The sequence below is a fragment of the Petromyzon marinus genome, unplaced genomic scaffold (genome assembly GCF_048934315.1).
Source record: "Petromyzon marinus isolate PM22_M1 ecotype Great Lakes invasive population unplaced genomic scaffold, UKy_Petmar_22M1.pri1.0 PM_G_Scaffold_34, whole genome shotgun sequence".
NCBI classification, from domain to species: Eukaryota; Metazoa; Chordata; class Hyperoartia; order Petromyzontiformes; family Petromyzontidae; genus Petromyzon; species Petromyzon marinus.
In genome coordinates, this window is record NW_027422917.1 from 2,268,459 (window position 1) to 2,295,396 (window position 26,938).

Consider the following 26,938-nt stretch of genomic DNA (forward strand, 5'->3'; position numbering starts at 1 on the left):
TAGAAATCACCAAAATAAAGCCATAAATGCAATGTAACAGTGATCATAGGAACTGTGACCGAATTTTTTACAATAAACTACATAAACAACCATGTAACACCAAACCCTAGAGCCACAGCTGGCTGCATGAGTTACTCCACAAACAACAGGAGCATCGGTCGGAGTATCAAATTTTTCAATGCACCTTTAAGATCAGCATGCTAAATCACAAAACAGATAATACTTTGCAGCGGTCATCCGGAGCGAAACATTTTATTTTATTTTAGGCCACTGAATAGCAGTGGCAAGCTAGGGGTGTACAACTCCTCTAGAGCAGTTTTGAGTGAATATCTCATAGGTAGCGATTCAAGTTGCAGTTTATTGGCAATAGCATTCCAGACCCTGGGGGCATCAATAGCAAAGGCCCTTCCTCCGGGTTTTTGTACGGGCAATAGGGAATGTGAAGCCGGTAGATGAGCAAAGACCCGAGGTCAACATTTGTTCAAATGTGTTCTTTGAAACAGAGAGGAGATCCAGCAGCAGGCAGTCTGCGGGTTGTTTGGTTCTCCAGCTCATGGTGCGAACCCCTCGCCCACAACAGGGGGGGAAGGGAGGGGAATGAGAAGGGAGGAACCGGAAGTGAGGGGGGGCGGGGTCTGAAGTGAGGGGCGAGGGGGGGGCGGAGGTGAGGGAGGTGACGGGGGAGAGGAGGGCCGGAAGCGAGGGGGGGAGGGTGGGAAGGGCGGAAGCGAGGGGGGAGGGGCATAAGTGAGGGGAGGGCCCGGGGGGAGGGTCCAAAGAGAGGACGAAAGAGGGGCCGGATGTGGAGGGGGGCCGGATGTGGGGGAGGGGCGGATGTGGAGGGGGGCCGGATGTGGGGGAGGGGCGGATGTGGAGGGGGTGAAGTGAGGGGGAAGGGCTGGAAGTGAGGGGGAGGGGCTGGAAGGTGGCGTCCTAGCCAGGTGCTGTCCCTGTCTCTCATCTCTCTGTGTCATCTCCCAGCTGCTCGGGACGTCTCCTGGGCTCCCGGGCGCTCCAACAGAGGTCTGACTCCACCACTCCACCACCCTCCTCCTCCTTCCCTCTCTCTCTGCGCTGTCTCCCACGCAGCCGCTGCCGTCTTTGTCTCCCCTTGCTGCTGTGGCCACGGCCCCGAGATCTGTGTGTGTCTGTGTGTGTGTCTGTGTGTGTGTGTCTGTGTCTGTCTGTGTGTCTGTGTGTGTGTCTGTGTGTGTGTCTGTGTGTGTGTCTGTGTTTGTGTCAGTGTGTGTGTCTGTGTGTCTGTGTGTGTCTGTGTGTGTGTCTGTGTGTGTCTGTCTGTGTGTGTCTGTGTGTGTGTGTCTGTGTGTGTATCTGTGTGTGTGTGTCTGTGTGTGTGTCTGTGTTTGTGTCAGTGTGTGTGTCTGTGTGTGTCTGTGTGTGTGTCTGTGTGTGTGTCTGTCTGTGTGTGTCTGTGTGTCTGTGTGTGTATCTGTGTGTGTGTGTCTGTGTGTGTGTCTGTGTTTGTGTCAGTGTGTGTGTCTGTGTGTCTGTGTGTGTCTGTGTGTGTCTGTGTGTGTGTGTGTCTGTGTGTGTTTGTCTGTGTGTGTCTGTGTGTGTGTGTCTGTGTGTGTATCTGTGTGTGTGTGTCTGTGTGTGTGTCTGTGTGTGTGTCTGTGTTTGTGTCAGTGTGTGTGTCTGTGTGTCTGTGTGTGTCTGTCTGTGTGTGTCTGTGTGTGTGTCTGTGTGTGTATCTGTGTGTGTGTGTCTGTGTGTGTGTCTGTGTGTGTGTGTCTGTGTTTGTGTCAGTGTGTGTGTCTGTGTGTGTGTCTGTGTGTGTCTGTGTGTGTGTGTCTGTGTGTGTGTCTGTGTTTGTGTCAGTGTGTGTGTCTGTGTGTCTGTGTGTGTGTCTGTGTGTGTCTGTCTGTGTGTGTCTGTGTGTGTGTGTCTGTGTGTGTATCTGTGTGTGTGTGTCTGTGTGTGTGTCTGTGTGTGTGTCTGTGTTTGTGTCAGTGTGTGTGTGTCTGTGTGTCTGTGTGTGTCTGTGTGTGTGTCTGTGTGTGTCTGTCTGTGTGTGTCTGTGTGTGTGTGTGTTTGTGTCAGTGTGTGTGTCTTTGTGTGTGTCTGTGTGTCTGTGTGTGTCTGTCTGTGTGTGTCTGTGTGTGTGTGTCTGTGTGTGTATCTGTGTGTGTGTGTCTGTGTGTGTGTCTGTGTGTGTGTCTGTGTTTGTGTCAGTGTGTGTGTCTGTGTGTCTGTGTGTGTCTGTGTGTGTGTCTGTGTGTGTCTGTCTGTGTGTGTCTGTGTGTGTGTGTGTTTGTGTCAGTGTGTGTGTCTGTGTGTGTGTCTGTGTGTGTGTCTGTGTGTGTGTGTCTGTGTGTGTCTGTCTGTGTGTGTCTGTGTGTGTGTGTGTCTGTGTGTGTTTGTGTCAGTGTGTGTCTGTGTGTGTGTCTGTGTGTTTGTGTCTGTGTGTGTGTCTGTGTGTGTGTTTGTGTCAGTGTGTGTGTGTCTGTGTGTGTGTCTGTGTGTGTCTGTGTGTGTGTGTCTGTGTGTTTGTGTCTGTGTGTGTGTTTGTGTCAGTGTGTGTGTGTCTGTGTGTGTGTCTGTGTGTGTCTGTGTGTGTGTGTCTGTGTGTGTGTCTGTGTGTGTCTGTGTGTGTGTGTGTCTGTGTGTGTGTGTGTCTGTCTCTGTGTGTGTCTGTGTGTGTATGTGTGTGTGTGTCTGTGTGTGTGTCTGTGTGTGTGTCTGTGTTTGTCAGTGTGTGTGTCTGTGTGTGTGTGTCTGTGTGTCTGTGTGTGTGTCTGTGTGTGTGTCTGTGTGTGTGTCTGTGTGTGTGTGTGTCTGTGTGTGTGTCTGTGTGTGTGTCTGTGTGTGTGTCTGTGTGTCTGTGTGTGTGTCTGTGTGTGTGTGTGTCTGTGTGTGTGTGTCTGTCAAAACAACCCCCTACCTCCTCGCGGGGCCGGACGGGCAACTCTGTCGTGGACAGTGCTGTGGGGGGAGATCCAATTTTGATTGGCTCCTCCCCTCATGGCATATGTGTCCACCACAGGGGCTAAACGGGGGCTCTGGACGGGTGCGAGGGGCTGGTAAGCCCTCCATCTTCAATTAATTACCACGAAACCACGAATTAAACTGAAATATGTAACTAATAAGCTTGTGCCGGAGGCCCCGGGGGGCCAGGCGTCTATGACGTCTCCTGGCCAAACCCCATTTGGCGGAGCCAGGAGATTGAATACCTACCCTCGGGGCTACTCCAGAAACAACGAAAAGCCACTACGGGTGGCCACGTGGAATGTTCGAATGCTCACTGCAGAGGAGAGGCTGCCACTCCTCTGTCGGGAGCTGGACCGGTACCGGCTGGATCTATGCGGCATTCAGGAGGTCCGGTGGTGGGTGTACACCCAGGACCCCATTCCAACATAAAGTGGCCTGGTCTCAGTTATCTGATGAAAGTTGCAAGCAAGAATTTCATCATCGCTTGCGGCTGGGATTGGCATCGTCCCCGACTCCTCCTGATGTCGAGGGTAAATGGGCGAGGTTTAGGACTGTGACTCATGCAGCTGCAATGGCTGCTTTGGGTACGCGGTCCAGACCTCCCCAGAGACCCTGGCTGACAGAGGAGGTGTTCAGGATGGTTCAGAAAAAGCGACAGGCCCACTGTCATCGGCTACAGAATCCCACGTCAGAGAATGAGGAGGCTTACCGCAGCCTTCGCTCGGAGGTTCGGAGAGCCGTGAGGCGCTGCAAGGATGGGTGGTGGTCGCGGGTTGCTGAGGAGATGGAGTCTGCTTCAGTGGCCCGTGATCACAAATCTCTATTTAACTCCATCAAAAAAGTAACCTGCAGCGCCACACCTATTACCATCATTAGGGGAAAAAACGGTGATCCAATCTCCGACCCCCAGGAACAGGTTCGCAGATTTGCTGAGCATTTCTGTGAGGTCCTGGGGGAGGGAAAATCCCTCAGCCAGGAAAACATCGTGGCACAAAGTGAGGATGACCCTGCTGAGGCTGCGGTGCCTCAAATATTGGAAGAAGTCACCCCCTGTGAGTGGCTGGCTGAGGTGCCATCTGCTGAGGAAGTATTGAAGGCGATCCGGAGTCTGAGACCAGGAAAAGCAGCGGGAAGAGATGATCTCCCAAGCGAAATGCTGAGGGAGGGTGGCGTTTGTGCACAGACTGCCCTATATGACATCATAACAACAGTCTGGACCACTGGACGGGTTCCGCAGGATTGGAAGGATGCCCTGGTGGTCCCCCTTTTTAAGAAGGGGGACCGCACTGACTGTAACAACTACAGGGGCATCTCACTCCTCAGTGTGCCGGGAAAGGTCCTGGCAAGGATTATTCAGCATCGCCTTGCCAGGCACGCTGAGGAGAGGCTTGCGGAGCCCCAATGCGTTTTCAGGAAAGGGCGGTCCTGCACAGATGCCATATTTTCTGTCCGTCTGCTACAGCAGAGGTGTAGGGAATTCCAACAAGACCTACATCTCTGCTTTATTGACCTGGTCAAGGCCTATGATACCATCAGTAGGCCTGGGCTCTGGGTCGTTCTTCGTGCTTTTGGAGTACCTGACCCTCTGCTCACGATCATTAAGGACCTTCATGATGGTGAGCGGGCCCGGGTAAAACTACGTGGGCGGGAGTCAGAGCCATTCCCTGTACACCTTGGGGTGCGACAGGGATGTCCTCTGGCTCCCACATTATTTAACATCTATTTTGACCACGTAGTTCGTGAAGCCTTCAATAGCTGTACCGGGGGAATCTCCATATGGTACAGATATAATGGGAGGCTGATCGATGCCCGGGTGCGGTCAAGGGATGGCTCCCTATTGCTCAACCACGTTATGTATGCTGATGATTTGGTAATAGCTGCTCAGTCAGAGGAGGAGTTGGAGACGCTGCAGCTGAGACTGGAGCGTGCCACTAAGAGGTGGGGCCTTACCATCAGCCCCACCAAAACTAAGCACCTGCCTGGGTATTTTGTACCATCGGACACTCCACCCCCACAACTCCCAATCGGTGATGGGGCAGTTGTGGAGAGAGTGGAGAGTTTCCCATACCTGGGCAGTGTGCTTATGACTGGCTCCAGTTTAACAGCAGAGGTCTCACTCCGAATCAGTCGAGCGGCAATTTCTTTTCATCGGTTGCGTAACGCTGTGTGGAAGCTACCTGGTCTGTCGCTCCGCACTAAGCTTCAGGTCTTCTCGGCCATGGTCATTCCCTCCCTTCTCTACGCTTGCGAAACGTGGACCCCCCTAATGGAACATCTTCGCCGGTTAGAAACATTTACGCTGGCCTGCCTACGATCCATCCTGGGTTTAACCAGACTGGATTGTGTGAGGAGCTCACAAATCCTTGAAAGATCTGGGCAGGGTCCCATCGGTGAGCTCCTCCGGCAGGCAAGGCTGCGATGGCTGGGTCATGTAGCCCGCATGCCCAGCCACCGCATGCCGAAACAGCTTTTGTTTGGCCGGATTGAGGGGGCTAAGCGGGCGCGGCACGGGCTAGAGAAGAGATGGAGTGATGTGGTACGGGAGGACGTGGAGCTGAGTGGACTTGCCAATGACTGGTACCAGCGGTGTCAAGATCGGCCTCTGTGAAGGAGGCTCGTGAAGGATGCTACTGGGCAGTTGGAGGCAGTCGCCCTCCAACAACAACGGAGGGCGGAGGAGCGACGCTCACAACAACGAGCGGAGCGCCGGGTGGCTAAAGCACAGCAGGTTGGCACAGTAGGGGGCACAGGTGGTGCATCAGCCAGTCATCTCAGTCAGTCGACCCGTGGCACCTGGGTCTGCCCAGTAACCTCCTGCCAGTGGGCGTACGACACTTCACGTGGCCTCACGGTGCACATAGCCTGGCACAAGCGTCGTGGTGACGTCACCGCCACTTAGTGGCGAATGGCGGTTGTTGTTGTCTGTGTGTGTGTCTGTGTGTGTCTGTGTGTGTGTCTGTCTCTGTGTGTGTCTGTGTGTGTCTGTGTGTGTGTGTCTGTGTGTGTGTCTGTGTGTGTGTCTGTGTGTGTGTCTGTGTGTGTGTCCGGTGGACCGGTTCTGGCTCCTGCCACCATGAGGGGTGGACAGTCCTCTACTCGGGGCAGCAGACTGCCAAACAACAGGGTGTGGCTCTTCTTTTGAACAAAAGAATGAAGGGGGCGTGGGAGCGTGGCGGTGAGGTGTGGGAAGCTGTAAGCCCCAGGCTACTTTGGGCTCACCTTCCCATCAACCGGAGGCGAGGAATGGTGGTCGTGGTTACTTATGCCCCCACCGAAGATGAACATCCATGGAGGGATGCAGGCAAAGCCGATGAGTCAGATACCTTCTATGACCTCCTGTCACAGGTGCTGGCTAAATTGGCCCCTCGGAAAAGAGTCATCATGTTGGGTGACTTCAATGCCCGAGTTGGTCATGATGCTGGCACCTGGTCTGGAGTGATTGGAGGGCATGGGCCAGATCAGCTCAATAACAACGGTAGGAGGCTGCTAGATTTTGTGCAGCCCATGGGCTTGTAATTACCAACACGCTGTTCTGGCATCGGCACATCCACACAACATCATGGATGCATGCCGGGTCCACGCAAGAACATCTGCTGGACTACATAGTGACGGACCAGCGGATGCGAGCCCATGTCCTTGACACCAGGACCTACCGTGGAGCTGATCTGCCCTCTGACCAGCGACTTGTCATCTGTAAGATGCGCCTGCCATTCTTCCACTCCGGTGGTGGGTGTACACCCAGGACCCCATTCCAACCTAAAGTTTCCTGGTCTCAGTTATCTGATGAAAGTTGCAAGCGAGAATTTCATCATCGCTTGCGGCTAGGATTGGCATCGTCCCCGACTCCTCCTGATGTCGAGGGTAAATGGGCGAGGTTTAGGACTGTGACTCATGCAGCTGCAATGGCTGCTTTGGGTATGCGGTCCAGACCTCCCCAGAGACCCTGGCTGACAGAGGAGGTGTTCAGGATGGTTGAGAAAAAGCGACAGGCCCACTGTCATCGGCTACAGAATCCCACGTCAGAGAATGAGGAGGCTTACCGCAGCCTTCGCTCGGAGGTTCGGAGGGCCGTGAGGCGCTGCAAGGATGGGTGGTGGTCGCGGGTTGCTGAGGAGATAGATGCTGCCTCAGTGGCCCGTGATCACAAATCTCTATTTAACTCCATCAAAAAGTAACCTGCAGCGCCACACCTATTACAATCATTAGGGGAAAAAACGGTGATCCAATCTCCGACCCCCAGGAACAGGTTTGCAGATTTGCTGAGCATTTCTGTGAGGTCCTGGGGGAGGGAAAATCCCTCAGCCAGGAAAACATCGTGGCACAAAGTGAGGATGACCCTGCTGAGGCTGCGGTGCCTCAAATATTGGAAGAAGTCACCCCCTGTGAGTGGCTGGCTGAGGTGCCATCTGTTGAGGAAGTATTGAAGGCGATCAGGAGTCTGAGACCAGGAAAGGCAGCGGGCAGAGATGATCTCCCAAGCGAAATGCTGAGGGAGGGTGGCGTTTGTGCACAGACTGCCCTATATGACATCATAACAACAGTCTGGACCACTGGACGGGTTCCGCAGGATTGGAAGGATGCCCTGGTGGTCCCCCTTTTTATGAAGGGGGACCGCACAGACTGTAACAACTACAGGGGCATCTCACTCCTCAGTGTGCCGGGAAAGGTCCTGGCAAGGATTATTCAGCATCGCCTTGCCAGGCACGCTGAGGAGAGGCTTGCGGAGCCCCAATGCGTTTTCAGGAAAGGGCGGTCCTGCACAGATGCCATATTTTCTGTCCGTCTGCTACAGCAGAGGTGTAGGGAATTCCAACAAGACCTACATCTCTGCTTTATTGACCTGGTCAAGGCATATGATACCATTAATAGGCCAGGGCTCTGGGTTGTTCTTCGTGCTTTTGGAGTACCTGACCCTCTGCTCACGATCATTAAGGACCTTCATGATGGTGAGCGGGCCCAGGTAAAACTATGTGGTCGGGAGTCAGAGCCATTCCCTGTACACCTTGGGGTGCGACAGGGATGTCCTCTGGCTCCCACATTATTTAACATCTATTTTGACCACGTAGTTCGTGAAGCCTTCAATAGCTGTACCGGGGGAATCTCCATATGGTACAGATATAATGGGAGGCTGATCGATGCCCGGGTGCGGTCAAGGGATGGCTCCCTATTGCTCAACCACGTTATGTATGCTGATGATTTGGTAATAGCTGCTCATTCAGAGGAGGAGTTGTCGAAGCTGCTGCTGAGACTGGAGCGTGCCACTAAGAGGTGGGGCCTTACCATCAGCCCCACCAAAACTAAGCACCTGCCTGGGTATTTTGTACCATCGGACACTACACCCCCACAACTCCCAATCGGTGATGGGGCAGTTGTGGAGCGAGTGGAGAGTTTCCCATGCCTGGGCAGTGTGCTTATGACCAGCTCCAGTTTAACAGCAGAGGTCTCACTCCGAATCAGTCGAGCGGCAATATCTTTTCATCGGTTGCGTAACGCTGTGTGGAAGCTACCTGGTCTGTGGCTCCGCACTAAGCTTCAGGTCTTCTCGACCACAGTCATTCCCTCACTTCTCTACGCTTGCGAAACGTGGACCCCCCTAATGGAACATCTTCACCGGTTAGAAACATTTAGGCTGGCCTGCCTACGATCCATCCTGGGTTTAACCAGACTGGATTGTGTGAGGAGCTCACAAATCCTTGAAAGATCTGGGCAAGGTCCCATCGGTGAGCTCCTCCGGCAGGCACGGCTGCGTTGGCTGGGTCATGTAGCCCGCATGCCCAGCCACCGCATGCCGAAACAGCTTTTGTTCGGCCGGATCGAGGGGGCTAAACGGGCGCGGCATGGGCTAGAGAAGAGATGGAGTGATGTGGTACAGGAGGACGTGGAGCTGAGTGGACTTGCCGATGACTGGTACCAGCGGTGTCAAGATCGGCCTCTGTGGAGGAGGCTCGTGAAGGACGCTACTGGGCAGTTGGAGGCAGTCGCCCTCCAACAACAACGGAGGGCGGAGGAGCGAAGCTCACAACAACGAGCGGAGCGCCGGGTGGCTAAAACACAGCAGGTTGGCACAGTAGGGGGCACAGGTGGTGCATCAGCCAGTCATCTCAGTCAGTCGACCCGTGGCACCTGGGTCTGCCCCGTGACCTCCTGCTAGCGGGCGTTCGACACTTCACGTGGCCTCAGGGTGCACATAGCCTGGTACAAGCGTCGTGGTGACATCACCGCCACTTAGTGGCGAATGGCGGTTGTTGTTGTGTGCAAGCGGATGCCTAAACAGCTAGAGAAGAGATGGAGTACACAGCAGGCGTCAGGTTCGGGATCGAATCCACGACCTCCTGTATACCAGGCGAGGGAGTCAACATTTTATTGATTGGCTGTGTCGGGTGGAGGAGGGCCCGAACGCACACACACGCGCGCGTCCACAAGAGATCTTGATCCCAAAAAAAACAAATTACGAATCGTCTTCTCGGGCGGCATCTTTGCTCCCTTATACACCGCAATCGATTAGGGCGGCATCTTTGCTCCCTTATACACCGCAATTGATGATGCTATCCAGGAGGGCACGGGACGGATGCGCGTTTGTTTTTTCTCGAGTGCCACCGAGAACTCGTCTCTCGGCAGCGCGCGAGGAACCAACGCAACTGCCGTGGCCTTCTTAGGAAATGCGTCCTCATGGACATGACCTCCGAACAAGTGACCGATTGACATTTTACAACGAAAATAGATGAACGCAGTTCGAACAGAGGGCAGTAGTGATAATAACGATGTGATTCAGTTCACCCGGGGGGGAATTCCTCGCCGAGTCTCAAGGCTCTTATTCAAGAAGGGGTTTGTGAGATTTTTGCACACAGAGTTGTAATAAGTTTTTTTCTTTTCTGGAAGATTTGCTGTTTTATCACAGGATGTTTCCGTTACGCGTCGTCGCTTTAAGATGTTTCTCTGTTCATATTTTGTTTGTTGCGGTTGCACCCGAACTCAAGAGCCGCATGACTCACAGGGCTATACACCTAATAAATGAAACTTGAAACTTGATTGGACTTGCCGATGGCCGCTACCAGCGCTGTAGATGTAGATGCCACTGGTTCTTCACGTTCTGTAGACGTAGATGCCACTGGTTCTTCACGTTCTGTAGATGTAGATGCCACTGGTTCTTCACGTTTTGTCGATGTAGATGCCACAGGTTCTTCACTTTCTGTAGATGTAGATGCCACTGGTTCTTCACGTTCTGGAGATGTAGATGCCATTGGTTCTTCACGTTCTGTAGACGTAGATGCCACTCGTTCTTCACGTTCTGTAGATGTAGATGCCACTGGTTCTTCACGTTCTGTCGATGTAGATGCCACTGGTTCTTCACGTTCTGCAGATGTAGATGCCACTGGTTCTTCATGTTCTGTCGATGTAGATGCCACTGGTTCTTCACGTTCTGCAGATGTAGATGCCACTGGTTCTTCACGTTCTGTAGATGTAGATGCCACTGGTTCTTCACGTTCTGCAGATGTAGATGCCACTGGTTCTTCACGTTCTACAGATGTAGATGCCACTGGTTCTTCACATTCTGCAGATGTAGATGCCACTGGTTCTTCACGTTCTGCAGATGTAGATGCCACTGGTTCTTCATGTTCTGTCGATGTAGATGCCACTGGTTCTTCACGTTCTGCAGATGTAGATGCCACTGGTTCTTCACGTTCTGTAGATGTAGATGCCACTGGTTCTTCACGTTCTGTCGATGTAGATGCCACTGGTTCTTCACGTTCTGCAGATGTAGATGCCACTGGTTCTTCATGTTCTGTCGATGTAGATGCCACTGGTTCTTCACGTTCTGCAGATGTAGATGCCACTGGTTCTTCACGTTCTGTAGATGTAGATGCCACTGGTTCTTCACGTTCTGCAGATGTAGATGCCACTGGTTCTTCACGTTCTACAGATGTAGATGCCACTGGTTCTTCACATTCTGCAGATGTAGATGCCACTGGTTCTTCACGTTCTGCAGATGTAGATGCCACCGGTTCTTCATGTTCTGCAGATGTAGATGCCACTGGTTCTTCACATTCTGCCAATGTAGATGCCACCACTGCCATTTATTGTGCGTGGAGGTTGAACTTACGACTCTCATTCCAAACGGGCAACTGGACAAACGGGATAGGTTTTTTTATTATCTCTAAAAGTCCTGAAGTTGAATGTTTGTAAGTAGAGTAGTGCCTGTACAAACACGGGTGAACGTTTCCCCGCAGCGGCGTCGCTGAATTAGACCGGCGGCCACGATGAGCTGGGGCTACCTCACACATCTGCTGGAGGAGGTTCATCGGCACTCCACCTTCCTGAGCAAGCTGTGGATCACCACCTTCGTCATCTTTCGCGTCGTTCTCACGACGGTCGCCGGCGAGTCCATCTACTACGACGAGCAGGGCCGCTTCTCGTGCAACACGGCGCAGCCCGGTTGCGAGAACGTCTGCTACGACAGCTTCGCCCCGCTCTCCCACGTCCGCTTCTGGGTGTTCCAGATCATCGCGGTCGCCACGCCCACCATCCTGTACCTCGGCTTCGCAGTGCATCGCATCACCAGGTACCGAGGTTCTCGGAGGGAGTTTTCACAGTTGGGGGGGGGGGGGGGGGGGGGCTACGGTGGAAATTTGAATGGCTGCCCGCAGTTGGAAATGTTTTAATTTGTTTTTTAATTAGGTTGCGCCGTCGATTTGGTCACGAGTTTGAACGGTGAAAGTGCCGGCAAGGTTTCTCCTTGACTTAGGAACGGAGTTCCGTTCCCGAGCCCCCCCGTCGGTATGTCCGAACGGCTAGTTCAGTTCGGGAGGGCGAATGTGCGCTGTGCTTAAACACGCACACGGTCAGCGTCGTAAAATATTCTGCGATTCAACAGCAAAAAGGGAAGCATTGTTAAACTCTTCAACAATAAGAAATATAATACATTTGCATGCGATATTATAATTGCATATGTATAAAAGGCAAAGTTGTGAGTATGTGTCTGTTCAAAATGTTTAGCGTACTTCCCGACATGCAACAAACTTGAAATTTGCCATGTGGGTACTTTCCATACTGTACACCATGCAAACATAAAAATACACTTATTTTTTTTGGGGGGGGGGTGGGGAAATGACGATGAAGTGTGGCGAGAATCGATATCTGGTGAGCTTTGTGGTATCGATTAAACAGGAATAGGCTGATTCTAAAGAAATCTACAACCTTCGATTCCTTTGCGCGATCTAAAGAATCGAATCTTGGCGCACGAGCGTACGTTTTTTTACGCCGCGCGTTGGGTTTCATTTTAGTTTTTACGAATGAGGCAATGATCAAAGTTTTTTTTTTCCATTTGTATATGTTATGGTTTTAAGTTTTGAGAAGTTTTTCAATATATGTTTTTCCCCGGGCAACGCCGGGTGCTTCCCGCTTAGTAGTAAATAAAGCGTCAAATTTTAAAGGAAGGTAAATATTTTCACTTACCTCGAGTCCCGACGGTGGCTCGCTCGTAGCGAGGGGTGAAACTTCGACGCCGCCGCCGCTCTCTGTCGTGGTAGGATCGAGTACATGCGAGACGAACAAACTAAGCGAGCCAAGCGAACCGGCGGCCCCGACCGCGTGATTGAAGGCACGGAGAAAGAGGAGGAGGTGGAAGAGGAGGTGGAGGAGGAGGGTGAAGAAGACGGCGAGGGGAAGCAGCACAACGAGCGGTGGAGGATCAAGACGGACGGCCTGATGGTGGCCTACACCCTCCAGCTGCTGGCCCGCACGCTGGCCGAGGTCGGCTTCCTGGTGGGGCAGTACCTGATGTACGGCTTGGAGGTGGCCCCGCGCTTCGAGTGCGTCCGTCACCCCTGCCCGCACCGGGTCGATTGCTTTGTGTCGCGCCCCACGGAGAAGACCGTCTTCCTTCTAGTCATGTACGCGGTCGCCGGTCTCAGCCTCCTGCTCGAACTGTCTGAGATTGCCTACCTGGGGCTGGGCACCATCCACGACTCGCTGAGCGGGTGGCGCCCGCGCCGGCTACGGAGCAGGTGGGGGGCCTCGACGGCGCGGTTGGCCACGGTCGGCTATGCGGGGGGAGGGGTGGGGGGCGGAAAAAGTTCGGCGCGCGGACGGAGGTTGTCGGCTTCGGCGTTGGATCGCGAGAAACGAAAGCGTCGTCTCGTCAAAGCCGCCAACTTGTAGTAGCGGCGTTGCGTCACGGAAACGAAACGTGCCGGGTCGCTACCGGCTCGACACTCGCCGGCTGCGTGTCAGAGAGTGACCCCCAACTACGCCTACAATTCGAGTTTCCGTGACGTTTCGCCGATGATGACAACAGCAAAAAAACATCATGGGACCTCCCTTGCCAGTAACAAGATATAAGAATTTGTTTTACCCTTTTTTAGCAGTAAAACAGCTGTGTGAACGTGATAACACCAAACGTAAACCTCTTGCAAGGAATCATCTCACTGCATTGGCCACACACACGGTACTTGTAATGAACATGCAAACAGAAACACGCTCTGGTAGTCTATGATGATGATGATGCATTGTCTTTGAAACTGATTGTTCCACACCAGAGACAGCTTTCTTTAGAGCCTCGTGTGTCTCACCCCGAGCTGTCAATGTCTTCGTAGTGGCATTGTCCTCTCATCTAACACTGTTTGAGACTAGGCTCTAAACAAAGCTGTCTCTTATTTTTGGTTCTTTCGCTAAAGTCACGTGGAAGGGAAATAATATTGGTTCCGTCAGCTCCCCAACCGCTATATATATAGATGATGTGTGTAGTTTATAGTGTAGTGTATAGTGTAGTGTATGTGTTGATAGCTATGTATATAGATGTTGTGTGTAGTTTATAGTGTAGTGTATAGTGTAGTGTATGTGTTGATAGCTATGTATATAGATGTTGTGTATAGTTTATAGTGTAGTGTATGTGTTGATATCTATGTATATAGATGTTGTGTATAGTTTATAGTGTAGTGTATAGTGTAGTGTATGTGTTGATAGCTATGTATATAGATGTGTGTAGTTTATAGTGTAGTGTATAATGTAGTGTATGTGTTGATAGCTATGTATATAGATGTGTATAGTTTATAGTGTAGTGTATGTGTTGATAGCTATGGATATAGATGTTGTGTGTAGTGTATAGTGTAGTGTATGTGTTGATAGCTATGTATATATGTTGTGTGTAGTTTATAGTGTAGTGTATAGTGTAGTGTATGTGTTGATAGCTATATATATAGATGTTGTGTGTAGTGTATAGTGTAGTGTATAATGTAGTATATGTGTTGATAGCTATGTATATAGATGTTGTGTATAGTTTATAGTGTAGTGTTTAGTGTAGTGTATGTGTTGATAGCTATGTATATAGATGTTGTGTGTGTAGTGTATAGTGTAGTGTATAGTGTAGTGTATGTGTTGATAGCTATGTATATAGATGTTGTGTGTGTAGTGTATAGTGTAGTGTATAGTGTAGTGTATGTGTTGATAGCTATGTGTATATATGTTGTGTATAGTTTATAGTGTAGTGTATAGTGTAGTGTATGTGTTGATAGCTATGTATATAGATGTGTGTAGTTTATAGTGTAGTGTATAATGTAGTGTATGTGTTGATAGCTATGTATATAGATGTGTATAGTTTATAGTGTAGTGTATAGTGTAGTGTATGTGTTGATAGCTATGTATATAGATGTTGTGTGTAGTGTATAGTGTAGTGTATAATGTAGTGTATGTGTTGATAGCTATGTATATATATGTTGTGTGTAGTTTATAGTGTAGTGTATAGTGTAGTGTATGTGTTGATAGCTATGTATATAGATGTTGTGTGTGTAGTGTATAGTGTAGTGTATGTGTTGATAGCTATGTATATAGATATTGTGTGTATAGTGTATAGTGTAGTGTATGTGTTGATAGCTATGTATATAGATGTTGTGTGTGTAGTGCATAGTGAAGTGTATAGTGTAGTGTATGTGTTGATAGCTATGTATATAGATGTTTTGTGTGTAGTTTATAGTGTAGTGTATAGTGTAGTGTATGTGTTGATAGCTATGTATATAGATGTTTTGTGTGTAATTTATAGTGTAGTGTATGTGTTGATAGCTATATATATATAGATGTTGTGTGTAGTGTATAGTGTAGTGTATAGTGTAGTGTATGTGTTGATAGCTATGTATATAGATGTTTTGTGTGTAGTTTATAGTGTATAGTGTAGTGTATGTGTTGATAGCTATGTATATAGATGTTTTGTGTGTACTTTATAGTGTAGTGTATAGTGTAGTGTATGTGTTGATAGCTATGTATATAGATGTTGTGTGTAGTGTATAGTGTAGTGTATAATGTAGTGTATGTGTTGATAGCTATGTATATAGATGTTGTGTGTGTAGTGTATAGTGTAGTGTATGTGTTGACAGCTATGTATATAGATGTTGTGTGTATAGTGTAGTGTATAGTGTAGTGTATGTTTGATAGCTATGTATATAGATGTTGTGTGTGTAGTGTATAGCTACCATTCGGTTGTGGGGGCCTCCTCTGACGGGAACCGCACCGGGTGACTTTCGTGAGCGCTCGCAACGTTCATACATTACGGCGTTAACAATTATTCATAATCAAGGTTTTTGGGTTTAGATTGCACTATCTACTGCACTATCTAATGCACTATACACTACACTATACACTACACTATACACTGCACTATACACTACTATACACTACACTATACACTGCACTATACACTACACTATACACTGCACTATACACTATATACACTACACTATATACTACACTATCCACTACACTATACACTACACTATACACTACACTAATATACACTATACACTGCTATACACTACACTATACACTACACTACTATACACTATACACTACACTACTATACACTACACTACTATACACTATACTATACACTACACTACTATACACTACACTACTATACACTACACTACTATACACTACACTATCCACTGCACCATACACTATACTATACACTACACTATACATGCAATATAACCCAAAAAAAACCCTCTATCATGGACAGTGTATATATATTTTTGTTAATGAAAATACTCTTCTTGAAATTTGACTCGTTTCTAGGGTGGCAGATGCCGTCGAGCCGGAATCGACGGCGGGTCCCAGAGCGATGTCACCGTCAGAATTGTGGCAGCTCCTTGACGAGGTGCAGAAACTTCAGACGGAGCTGGGGGTGACGCCGAGACCCCACCAGGAGCCCCCCGAGCAAGACGCTGGCGAAGCGTCCGGCAAGTCTTGGGTTTAGCGTGCTAGTATTACTCTCGGGCGTCGTTATCGCTCAATCGCTTTTCGCCATCCCACGTTCCATTTACTCGGCCCCCCCAACGCGCCGCTGCCGTTTGGATCGTCTCGACTTTGAAGGTATTCGTGACATTCTTCCGTCGAGATTCAATCGGAGGCGACCGTCTGCGCTTTTAAGATTCGAGCGGCAGAGCGCGGGCACCCCGCTAACCCGCTCGCGATGGCACGGGGGGTACGCCAGCACCCAGCCTCGTGGCTCGGGGGATTCGGCGCTGGGTTTGTAACCCAGAGCGTTGAGAGTTCAAATCTCCTTAGAACGCGTTTTGTGTGGCATTGTGGCTTTCGCATTCGGCCAACGTATAAATGCACGAGTCGGGGGGGGGGAATGTTTGCGTGAGTGTTTAATCAATATGGAGGTGTGTTTTGATTAAAGCAACCCAAATATTTTTGTTACTTTAGCTTACTTCTTAATTTGTGTGAGTTTCTGTTTTCGTTGTTTTGTTAAACTTCCTCGTTCATCGGTGGATAAGAGGGCCTGAGTTTAGCGGGCACGTCGTTATTATACCGTAACAGCCTGCTCCGATTTATATTTTGTCAAACCAAAAGGCGTTTAAGATGCTGGCTATGCGGTTTGTGAACAGCTGTGGCCAAATCTGAACGGCAGGTGACACAGTGTTGTATGTATTGTTTTTCAGAAAAATATTCAATAAAATTGGGAAATGTAAATTATTATTGTGTATTTCATGTTAATTGATGCTAATTGAGTACGTTTAATATGATCAATCGCACACACCCACTAAACACACGCACACCCCCACTAAACACAGACACGTAGGTAAAATAAAATAAATGAAAACGAAATTAAATCACGACGTTTTGGAGGCAACACAAGCTTCCGTCTTCAGATGGAAACCGTCAGCAAAATTGCTTTGATAGCAGGCTACAGTCTACATTAGTGGTTTATTATTTTATGATAGACAACAACAACCGCCATTGGTCACTAAGTGGTGGTGACGTCACCACGACGCTTGTGCCAGGCTATGTGCACCTTGAGGCCAAGTGAAGTGTCGAACGCCCGCTGGCACGGGGCAGACCCAGGTGCCACTGGTCGACTGAGATGACTGAAATGACTGGCTGATGCACCACCTGTGCCCCCTACTGTGCCAACTTGCTGTGCTTTAGACAGACACACAGACAGACAGGACAGGCGGACAGACACAGACAAGAGGAACACAGAGACAGAGAAAGATAGACAGACAGAGACACAGGCAGAGAGAGACATAGAGGCAAACAGAGATACAGACGTACAGAGAGATGTTGAATCGAACACCCTTAACTCGCTCCATTGAAAGAGATTCCTCGATCTTTGCCCATCCCCGAAAGTCGTTCTAGTTTCTATTTATTTCATTGTGTGTGGTGTGTACGTGTAAGCAATGTGGGATATCGATGTACACGGATATGAACAATATCAGCAGACAAGACGTCTTTCATACTCTTTGGTTCTTTCAGTAAAGTCACGTAGGTAGAAAAAATAAAATAATAATAAAAGAAATCACGATGTTTCGATCACAACACGAGCAGTCATCCTCAGGCGAAACATCCAGACATTGTTGCGGCAGAAGTCACGTGAGTTACAGAACGTGACAAAGGTGCTCCCCCCCCCCCCCCCCCCCGTGGCTCGCCCCGCTCAGCTGAGCATTGTTTTAATGCGGTGGGCTCACGTGAAATGTATTTCTGTAAAAGGAAGGTACTTTGAAAACCCACTGGCTTTACTCTTTTACAGTGAGGGAAAAAAGTATTTCATCCCCTGCTCATTTTGTACGTTTGCCCACTGACAAAGAAATGATCAGTATATGATTTTAATGGTAGGTTTATTTGAACAGTGAGAGACAGAATAACAACAACAAAATCTGGAAAAAGGCATGTCAAAAATGTTATAATTTGATTTGCATTTTAATGAGGGAAATAAGTATTTGACCCCTCTGCAAAACATGACTTAGTACTTGGTGGCAAAACCGTTGTTAGCAATTACAGAGGTCAGACGTTTATTGTAGTTGGCCACCAGGTTTACACACATCTCAGGAGGGATTTTGTCCCACTCCTCTTTGCAGATCTCCAAGTCCTTAAGGTTTCGAGGCTGACGTATGGCAACTCAATCTTCAGCTCCCTCCACAGATTTTCTATGGGATGAAGGTCTGGAGACTGGCTAGGCCACTCCAGAACCTTAATGTGCTTCTTCTTGAGCCACTCCTTTGTTGCCTTGGCCGTGTGTTTTGGGTCATTGTCATGCTGGAATACCCATCCACGACCCATTTTAAATGCCCTGGCTGAGGGAAGGAGGCTCTCACCCAAGATTTGACGGTACATGGCCCCGTCCATCGTCCCTTTGATGTGGTGAAGTTGTCCTGTCCCCTTAGCAGAAAAACACCCCCAAAGCATAATGTTTCCACCTCCATGTTTGACGGTGGGGATGGTGTTCTTCTTGGGGTCATAGCATTCCTCCTGCTCCAGACACGGCGAGTTGAGTTGATGCCAAAGAGCTCCATTTTGGTCTCATCTGACCACAACACTTTCACCCAGTTGTCCTCTGAATCATTGAGATGTTCATTGGCAAACTTCAGACGGGCATGTATATGTGCTTTCTTGAGCAGGGGGACCTTGCGGGCGCTGCAGGATTTCAGTCCTTCACGGCATAGTGTGTTACCAATTGTTTTCTTGGTGAATATGGTCCCAGCTGCTTTGAGATCATTGACAAGATCCTCCCGTGTAGTTCTGGGCTGATTCCTCAGCGTTCTAATGATCATTGCAACTCCACGAGGTGAGATCTTGCATGGAGCCCCAGGCCGAGGGAGATTGACAGTTCTTTTGTGTTTCTTCCATTTGCGAATAATCGCACCAACTGTTGTCACCTTCTCACCAAGCTGCTTGGCAATGGTCTTCTAGCCCATTCCAGCCTTGTGTAGGTCTACAATCTTGTCCCTGACATCCTTGGAGAGCTCTTTGGTCTTGGCTATGGTGGAGAGTTTGGAATCTGATTGATTGATTTCTTCTGTGGAAAGATGTCTTTTATGTCTACAGGTAACAAGCTGAGATTAGGAGCACCCCCTTTAAGAGTGTGCTCCTAATCTCAGCTCGTTACCTGTATAAAAGACACCTGGGAGCCAGAAATCTTTCTGATTGAGAGGGGGTCAAATACTTATTTCCCTCATTAAAATGCAAATCAATTTATAACATTTTTGACATGTGTTTTTCTGGATTTTGTTGTTGTTATTCTGTCTCTCACTGTTCAAATAAACCTACCATTAAAATTATAGACTGATCATTTATTTGTCAGTGGGCAAACGTACAAAATCAGTAGGGGATCAAATTCTTTTTTCCCTCACTGTATATAAGTGTTGTGTCCTTAACTAACCACACGGAGACATCTGGTTGAGGCAACGCAATTATTATAACTCTTTCGAACTCGGCTCTACACACTACTGAAACACGAAGGGGTACGTCCCCTTCCACCCGATCGCCTACGGGAGTGACAGCCTCCCTTCTATCGCAGCCTGCACAATCCGGGCTCTGCTACCCACGGGTCCCTTAGCCCGGCGTTAAGGGAAGACTGGACGACCCGTCCTAGCCAGGGTACGGGAGCTCACCTCTGGTCTGCTACAACCCGGCTCTGGCTAGAGCCTGGGGAGGGTCCCAGGGTGTCCGAGCCACCTCTGGTCCGCTACAACCCGGCTCTAACAAAAGCCTCGGTTGAGGGTCCCCGGGTGCCGGTCCAGTCTTCAGGTCTTCGGATGTCTTCAGGCTTGAGTTAGTGAACACTGCCTCGGCCCGTCCAGAGGGCCGGCCTTTTATCCTCAGGTCGGGGTCACCCCACCCCTCCTGACCCCCCCCCCCTCCCAGAACCTTCTGAAAGGTTTTAAGGGGCCTTAGGGACGGGTGGGGGGTCAGGGGTATCAGTCTCCGATCACGGGGGGGTGGGGCGGGGGTTTAACCTTTGGTCGACCCCTACGCACCGCGCTCTCTCTCGGCTGCCCCGTTGACCTGTGAATGTGGTGGCAGGTCAGCTTACAGTGCCTTGTTATGGCGCTTATGCACAACTTCGTGACGAACACTGCACGTTCCGTCATTTTCATGCATGGGGTGCTGCAAACCTACGCGCCCCCTGCATGAACGACAGAGGCGCAGGGACAGACGTTCGATCGTGTTGAAATCGATCTGCAGATGACAGTCTTCTCGCACGGCAAGCTTTGTGTCGCCTCATCTCGATCCGGCGATCCCAACCAGGTGAAAGTCCGCATCGAACGGAACCCCTGGCAAAGCCATCTACTTAACGACGAGAGAAAATTCACACGAAATATCGTTTTCAATGAATAAGCTGTTAATGAAGAAATACAATTATTTAATTCAAAACATAATACAATTCAAAGTTGTTTCATTTTCAAACTTCAAAACGGAGCATTGGGAGCTTGCGTGGATGCGTCGTTCTTGTGCAATTTTTTTCGTGACTTTCCTGGCCCAAGGCCGCAAATGGTTGTGAGGGGCGCCGCAGGCGGTCAGCCTTGCTTCAACCCTTGGTTGTGAACATCCAGACGTTAATCAGCAAGGAGCATTTCTAGTCCTAGTTCGACAAAATCTACGTCAACACGTAATACAAAACTACAATTTGTGTTGTAGAGAATGAATCTCCTCTACGTGTAACCTTTGAGAGGTATGCCATGTAACTGATTAATGATCCGAGTGTGCTCCCTATTTCAAAGACAATGAGTTGCTCCAGAGGGAGAAGCTTCCTGAAAACACAAAATACCCTTTGACCTGTATGACAAGAACAATGAGTCTCACCTGAGTTATCTGTACAGGTTACTTCCAAAACACACACTTTGTCCTAACATCACTTATTCAATGTTTAACCCTTATAGACAAAATGGTACATGTATGCACACAATCAGACAAGTATTATTGACAGGCATATTAACAAAATTCAATTACTGCACTGAAACATACTGCATCAGGTTACATCGCATTAACAAGAAGCTATTTTAGTATGTACAACATACTATTGCGCCATTCAAAACGAGTAGGCCATTGCATACTGGCGTCTGGGTCAAAATTTATCAAATTCTAAACATTACCTACAAACTCCACAACTAAGATGCCACATCAACCATCGCCTCCTACTGACAGGCTCTTGTGCACATGCAGGCCGGAGCAGGGCCACCACCTTGTGCCACACAGGGGCAGCTGCTACTTGGGGATGCTCTTCGAGTGTTTGAGACGAGATACGACACAAAACTCCGAATTGCCGAGGCGATTAAGCAAGCACCATATAAATGGAATTATTAGAACCTAGTGAATGCTTGGGAGCTTATTCGACTCTCGCTCCTGGTTAGAGATCTACCCAACCCACAGGTCCACAAAGACTGGCCGCTCTTACCCTGCAGGTTGAACCTAGGAATTGAGTGTTCAACTTCATTCTTGTCATTAAAGGCCTGTGATGAAGGTGCATCTATTGGAGCGACATCGTTTCAAGCCTACACATCTACCGGGTCTCCATTTGAGTTGTATTGTCTCGGAGGAAGTCCACCCACACCTCCACTTCCACAAACTGCTGGGAGTTGCCTCGCTCTGCCTCACAGTCAGAATTCACCTCCTGCTTCACGTTGCCTCCATCGATGTGAAGGTCCCATTTTGGAGCTGAATCTTCATCTTCACATTTTACCCTCACTTCTTCGCTCTTCACTTCTTCACATTTCACCTTGACCTCTTCAGATTTCACCTCGATACCTTTAAAAGTGTCCAAGCTGGGATTTTCTTCCGGTTGTTTCATGAGGGATGGGCTCATTGCGTCACTTTGACTTTCACAAGCTGATTTCAGACTCCACTCCTTGTGGATCTTCTGATGCTTTTGTGTTCTCTGGTGTACTTTAAGATTTGATGAACGTGCAAACGCCTTCCCACACACACTGCACTTGAAGGGTTTCTCTCCCGTGTGTGTTCTCTGGTGTTCTACAAGAAGAGATGAACGTGCAAACGCCTTCCCACACACACTGCACTTGAAGGGTTTCTCTCCCGTGTGTGTTCTCTGGTGTGCTACAAGAGTAGATAACTGTGCAAACGCCTTCCCACACACACTGCACTTGAAGGGTTTCTCTCCCGTGTGTGTTCTCTGGTGTTCTACAAGAACAGATGAACGTGCATATGCCTTCCCACACACACTCCACTTGAAGGGTTTCTCTCCCGTGTGTGTTCTCTGGTGTATTACAAGAACAGATAACTGTGCAAACGCCTTCCCACACACACTGCACTTGAAGGGTTTCTCTCCCGTGTGTGTTCTCTGGTGTTCTACAAGAGTAGATGAACGTGCAAACGCCTTCCCACACACATTGCACTTGAAGGGTTTCTCTCCTGTGTGAGTTCTCTCGTGTCGTGTCAAATTTCCAGTACGATCCGTGCTGTATGCACACCAGTCACAATGTTGCCTTGTAGTAACGAGCTGCGCCGAGCGCCTTTGCTCCATCAGACCAATTCTGCAGAGGAAGCGTCAGAGGAAGCGTCAGCTGCAGACATAAAAATATAATATCTACACCATCTACACGTCAGTATCGATACACAGAGGAAAGCATATATACACAGTAAAACGTGACTTACACGTCTATACTTATTCATATATTCATGATATAGTGGAAAAGTGTCCCAAATTCAACACACGGGCTGTTATGGCACACAATGAGAGGGAAAATGGTTACAAACATGCCTGGAAGCCCTCGTATCTTCAAAATGAATGTTAACCAAAAACTCCGAGCACACAATTTCAGCTGTCTGGCTTCAAAAGGAATATTTATGAAAGCTAACTTCAGCTGACATAGCAAAGGGTGTTTAAAATAATACTATTTGTGTTATGCAGAAATGCATAAATTAATGTTCAATCGCAACTTAGAGGTGTGAAGCCAGGCTCAGATGTCCTTGAATGCTGGGATGAACAGATCCGACTTCAGCTGCACGTGTGTGCTGTGTTAACTTCCTGACTCCATTCTTACAAAGAGTTGCAGAGGAAAACAAAACTAAACTACTGTTTTGATATAACCTCCGTGCTCAATAGAGTTAATAGACTTTACTGAAAACACAAACTTGACACTGTCACACACTCAGAGGTGGAGCCAGGATTTTCAGGTAGGGGGGCAACCCCTCCAGCAATGAAATGACAGGAGTTGTTAGTAAGTAAGGAGTTGTTAGTAAGGAGTTGTTAGTAAGTGAGGAGTTGTTAGTAAGGAGTTGTTAGTAAGTGAGGAGTTGTTAGTAAGGAGTTGTTAGTAAGTAAGGAGTTGTTAGTAAGTAAGGAGTTGTTAGTATGTAATGACTTGTCCCTTACTTTTTATTCGACGCGTGTGATCGGCATTGCGCTCGCTGAAGGTGTTTGCCTTCAGGGAAGTCGTGTACTCTGTATACGCAACTGCGCAAAATTCTGTGAGTCACTTACAACTGCTTTGCCGTTACTTATTGCCAATTATGGACTTGGACTGTTGTCCTCTCATAGAGTCCCTGGCACGTAATAATATGCCACACGGTGGCAGTGGGGGTCGCAAAATGCTGATTTATCTATATATATGAAAGGGAAATGTGTGGATACTTGTGTCTGTTCGAAATGTTTAGCATACTTCCCAACGTGCCACACACTTGAAATTTGGCATGTGGGTATGTTCCATACTGTACACAATGTAAAAAAAATAAAAAAAAAAGTCTTTAGTATTTTTTTTTGGGGGGGGGGGGAATGACCATGAAGTGTCTGGCGTCAACCCGCAACACCTCTGAGTTAAGCGCTCTGCAATGCTTAGAGCTGTTAACAGACGTGCCGGGAGATTTTAGGTGGCGCTTCGCTCCTGGCCGATGAAGCCATTGGCTTCTCGGAGTTCAATACATATCCTCCGTGCGAAGAACGGGTAGAACTGCTATCTTAAATATGAAGCAGAACATTCCATCTGTTTGTTTGTGCGAAGCAGCAAAAACCTCTCCAGCGCCGAGCTCTGGCGTCGTGAAAATTTGCACAGCTGACGCTGTCTGGAATTTCTAAATGAACGTGACTATTTTCAGCTCGCCACGTCATTATTCCCTTCCCGGGTGGCCAAAATCGACCTTACGTATAAGTGGCGTAAGAGGTTGAATTTCCTTGAGTGAAAACATCCGATTTAGGTAAATTGATTTGTTTCGGCTTTTTTCTTTCTTGCAAGCATCAATTTTTTCCAGGGTTTTTCAGTGAAATGGAAGGGAATGTGAAGTTAATCCAAGACAATAATCCAAGTCCCGGGCGAAGCTGGGTAGTGAAGCTTATTACTAATAAACCCCAATGATCCTATCAAAATTAGGGATTTCGATCGGATCGTTGGGGGGGGCACGTGCCACCCCACCCCCCACTGGCTCCACCACTGTCACACACTGGCATGGTTCACAGGTGGTGGTGTGTCCAGACCCACGCCTTGCCACCTTCACCTGCTCAGTATTAATGCTTCCTCACTCCACCAAGTAGTTAATTGAGGATCAATCAACACAACCGAGGCTGCGTGTCTCTCTCCCCGTGGTCGTGTGGATTTCCTTCCCGAACCCCCGGTCTCCCCTCTACATGTAGAGAATGAACACCGCCACGCATCTAGAGCAGTGGTTCTTAACCTTGTTGGAGGTACCGAACCCCACCAGTTTCATATGCGCATTCACCGAACCCCTCTTTAGTGAAAAATAAAATGTGATTTTTTTCAAATTCAAGACATAGATATGTTTTTTACTGGTACACAAAATGAGCCGTGCATGAACATTACCTTGTTCAAAGAATAAAACCAACACAATGCATAAACTCACAACAAATTACATACCTAGAAATCAAAGTGACTTCTGCTGTTGCCTTTGAGAGATCAGTTCAGATATGCGTGGCTTCACCTTGGCAAGTGCCACTCTCATGTCATTTTCACAGCAAAGTCTGTTCCTTTTCTTCGTTTTTATGTCCAGCATCCTCGAAAAGGATTGCTCACAAAGATATGTTGTAACAAATGGTATAAAAAAATCCAGGGCTTTCTTAGCAATAACTGGATACTTGTTCATTTGTCGACACCAAAACGTTGAGAGCGTTGTTGTTCTGAAGAGTTGCTGTTGAACCTGGCTCTGCTGAATTTCAATGATTTCGTCGAGGAATTCATCATTGACATCTGCTGTTTCAACAGCAAACCTGAACGGCTGTCTAACCCATGCTGGATATGACTCTCTTGTAGGGAAATATCGGTCGAGAGACTTTGCAAGCTCATCTAAGTGCGTGGCAATTGTTTGCTTCAGTTCCGTGGATACAGAAATATCTCCGATTCCAGACACATCTTCGATCTTACTTGCACAGTCGTCCAGAAGCGGGAAGTTTGCGAAGTTATTGTTCTCTGTTCGTCGTTTCCATAACGGTAGCTTTTTTTGAAAAGCCTTCAGGTGTTCTTCCGCTTCCATGATATTGACTCCACCACCCTGCATCTGCTGATTGAGATGATTGAGAGCTGCGAATATATCAGCCATGTACGCTAAAATGAGAATGAACTCAGGATTTTTGAAGCAATTTGCATGGCAGTGTTGGTGCTCTTGCAAAAACAGGGCTAATTCCACACGCATGGCAAAAACACAATTCAGCACCTGTCCCCGGGATAACCACCGAATATTAGAATGGAGCAGAAGTACCTCAAATTCAGAGCCCATTTCTTTACACAGCTCACTGAAGATGCGGTGCCTCAGAGCACTTTTTCGCACATAGTTCACACATTCCACCACAGTTTTTAATACTTCTGCCATTTTTGGAGGTAAGGTTTTTGTTGCCAACGCATGCCTGTGCAGAATACAATGCGTCACAATGATGTGTGGTGCATCGGCCTTTACTAGCGCACCAAAACCAGACTTTCTTCCCAGCATGACTGGAGCTCCGTCCGTACAAACTGCAGAAACCATATCCCATGAAAGATTGTTGTCTCTGAAGAAGTCATCCACAAGCTTCTTCACATCGGCTGCCTTCGTTGTTGTTGTAAGAGGCTTACAAAATAAAAAAACTCTTCTTTTATCATGTCGTCTTTCACATAGCATACAAAAACAGCAAGCTGGCTTAGATCAGAAACGTCTGTGGTTTCGTCGAGTTGAAGGCTGAATTTTGCCGGGCTTGAAATCAGATCCGCGACTACTTGAGCCAAGATGTCTTTACTCATGTCTTCTATTCTGTCACTGACGGTGTCATTTGAAAGGGGAATTTGGGATAATTTACCTTCGGCCGCTGTTCCGAGTATCAGATTCGCCATCTTTAATGCAGCTGGTTTCACAAGTGTTTCACCAATGGTGTGTGGCTTGCCCTGCTTTGCGATCAGGTAAGCAACTTCGTACGATGCTGTCAGGATCGGTTTGTTAACAGGTACAAATCCAAGAGCAGGCAGAGTGGCCCTTTCATCGAATCTGGCTCTCTTCACCCTGAATTCAGCAAGTGTTGTGTTCTTGTATTCCCCGTCTCCATGCAGCTTCAAGAAGTGTTCCTTTAGTTTTGCCGGTGCAAGACTAGAGTTGCTCAACTTGGCGTTGCAAATCATGCAGATAGGACGCTCACTCCCATCACGTTCCGTGATACATGAGAATCCATGTTGTACATATTCGTCCGACCACTTTCTTCTTTTGCCCGACATAGTTAGTATGGATAAAATATTAAAGAAATCACACGACGTACGACAACAACAGTCACACGTTGACTACTGAGTACGCA

At 48.4% G+C, this 26,938-nt stretch overlaps 1 protein-coding gene across 1 annotated transcript; it reads left to right on the plus strand.

The window, feature by feature from the left end:
- The first annotated feature begins 914 nt into the window (after positions 1 to 914).
- On the plus strand, positions 915 to 16,917 carry LOC142915704 (gap junction gamma-1 protein-like). The gene is made up of 4 exons (XM_076061400.1): positions 915 to 1,023; positions 11,178 to 11,509; positions 12,477 to 12,953; positions 16,012 to 16,917. The coding sequence occupies exons 2-4, from the start codon at positions 11,208 to 11,210 to the stop codon at positions 16,190 to 16,192; spliced, it is 960 nt and encodes a 319-aa protein (XP_075917515.1). The 5' UTR covers positions 915 to 1,023; positions 11,178 to 11,207; the 3' UTR covers positions 16,193 to 16,917.
- The last annotated feature ends 10,021 nt before the right edge of the window (positions 16,918 to 26,938 follow it).

Bases quoted from the DNA above. Each gene is read 5' to 3' on its own strand.
- LOC142915704 (XM_076061400.1), top strand. From the start codon at position 11,208: ATGAGCTGGGGCTACCTCACACATCTGCTGGAGGAGGTTCATCGGCAC. The intron at 11,510-12,476 runs GTACCGAGGTTC...CTGTCGTGGTAG, and splicing joins GCAGTGCATCGCATCACCAG to GATCGAGTACATGCGAGACG. The intron at 12,954-16,011 runs GTGGGGGGCCTC...ACTCGTTTCTAG, and splicing joins CCGCGCCGGCTACGGAGCAG to GGTGGCAGATGCCGTCGAGC.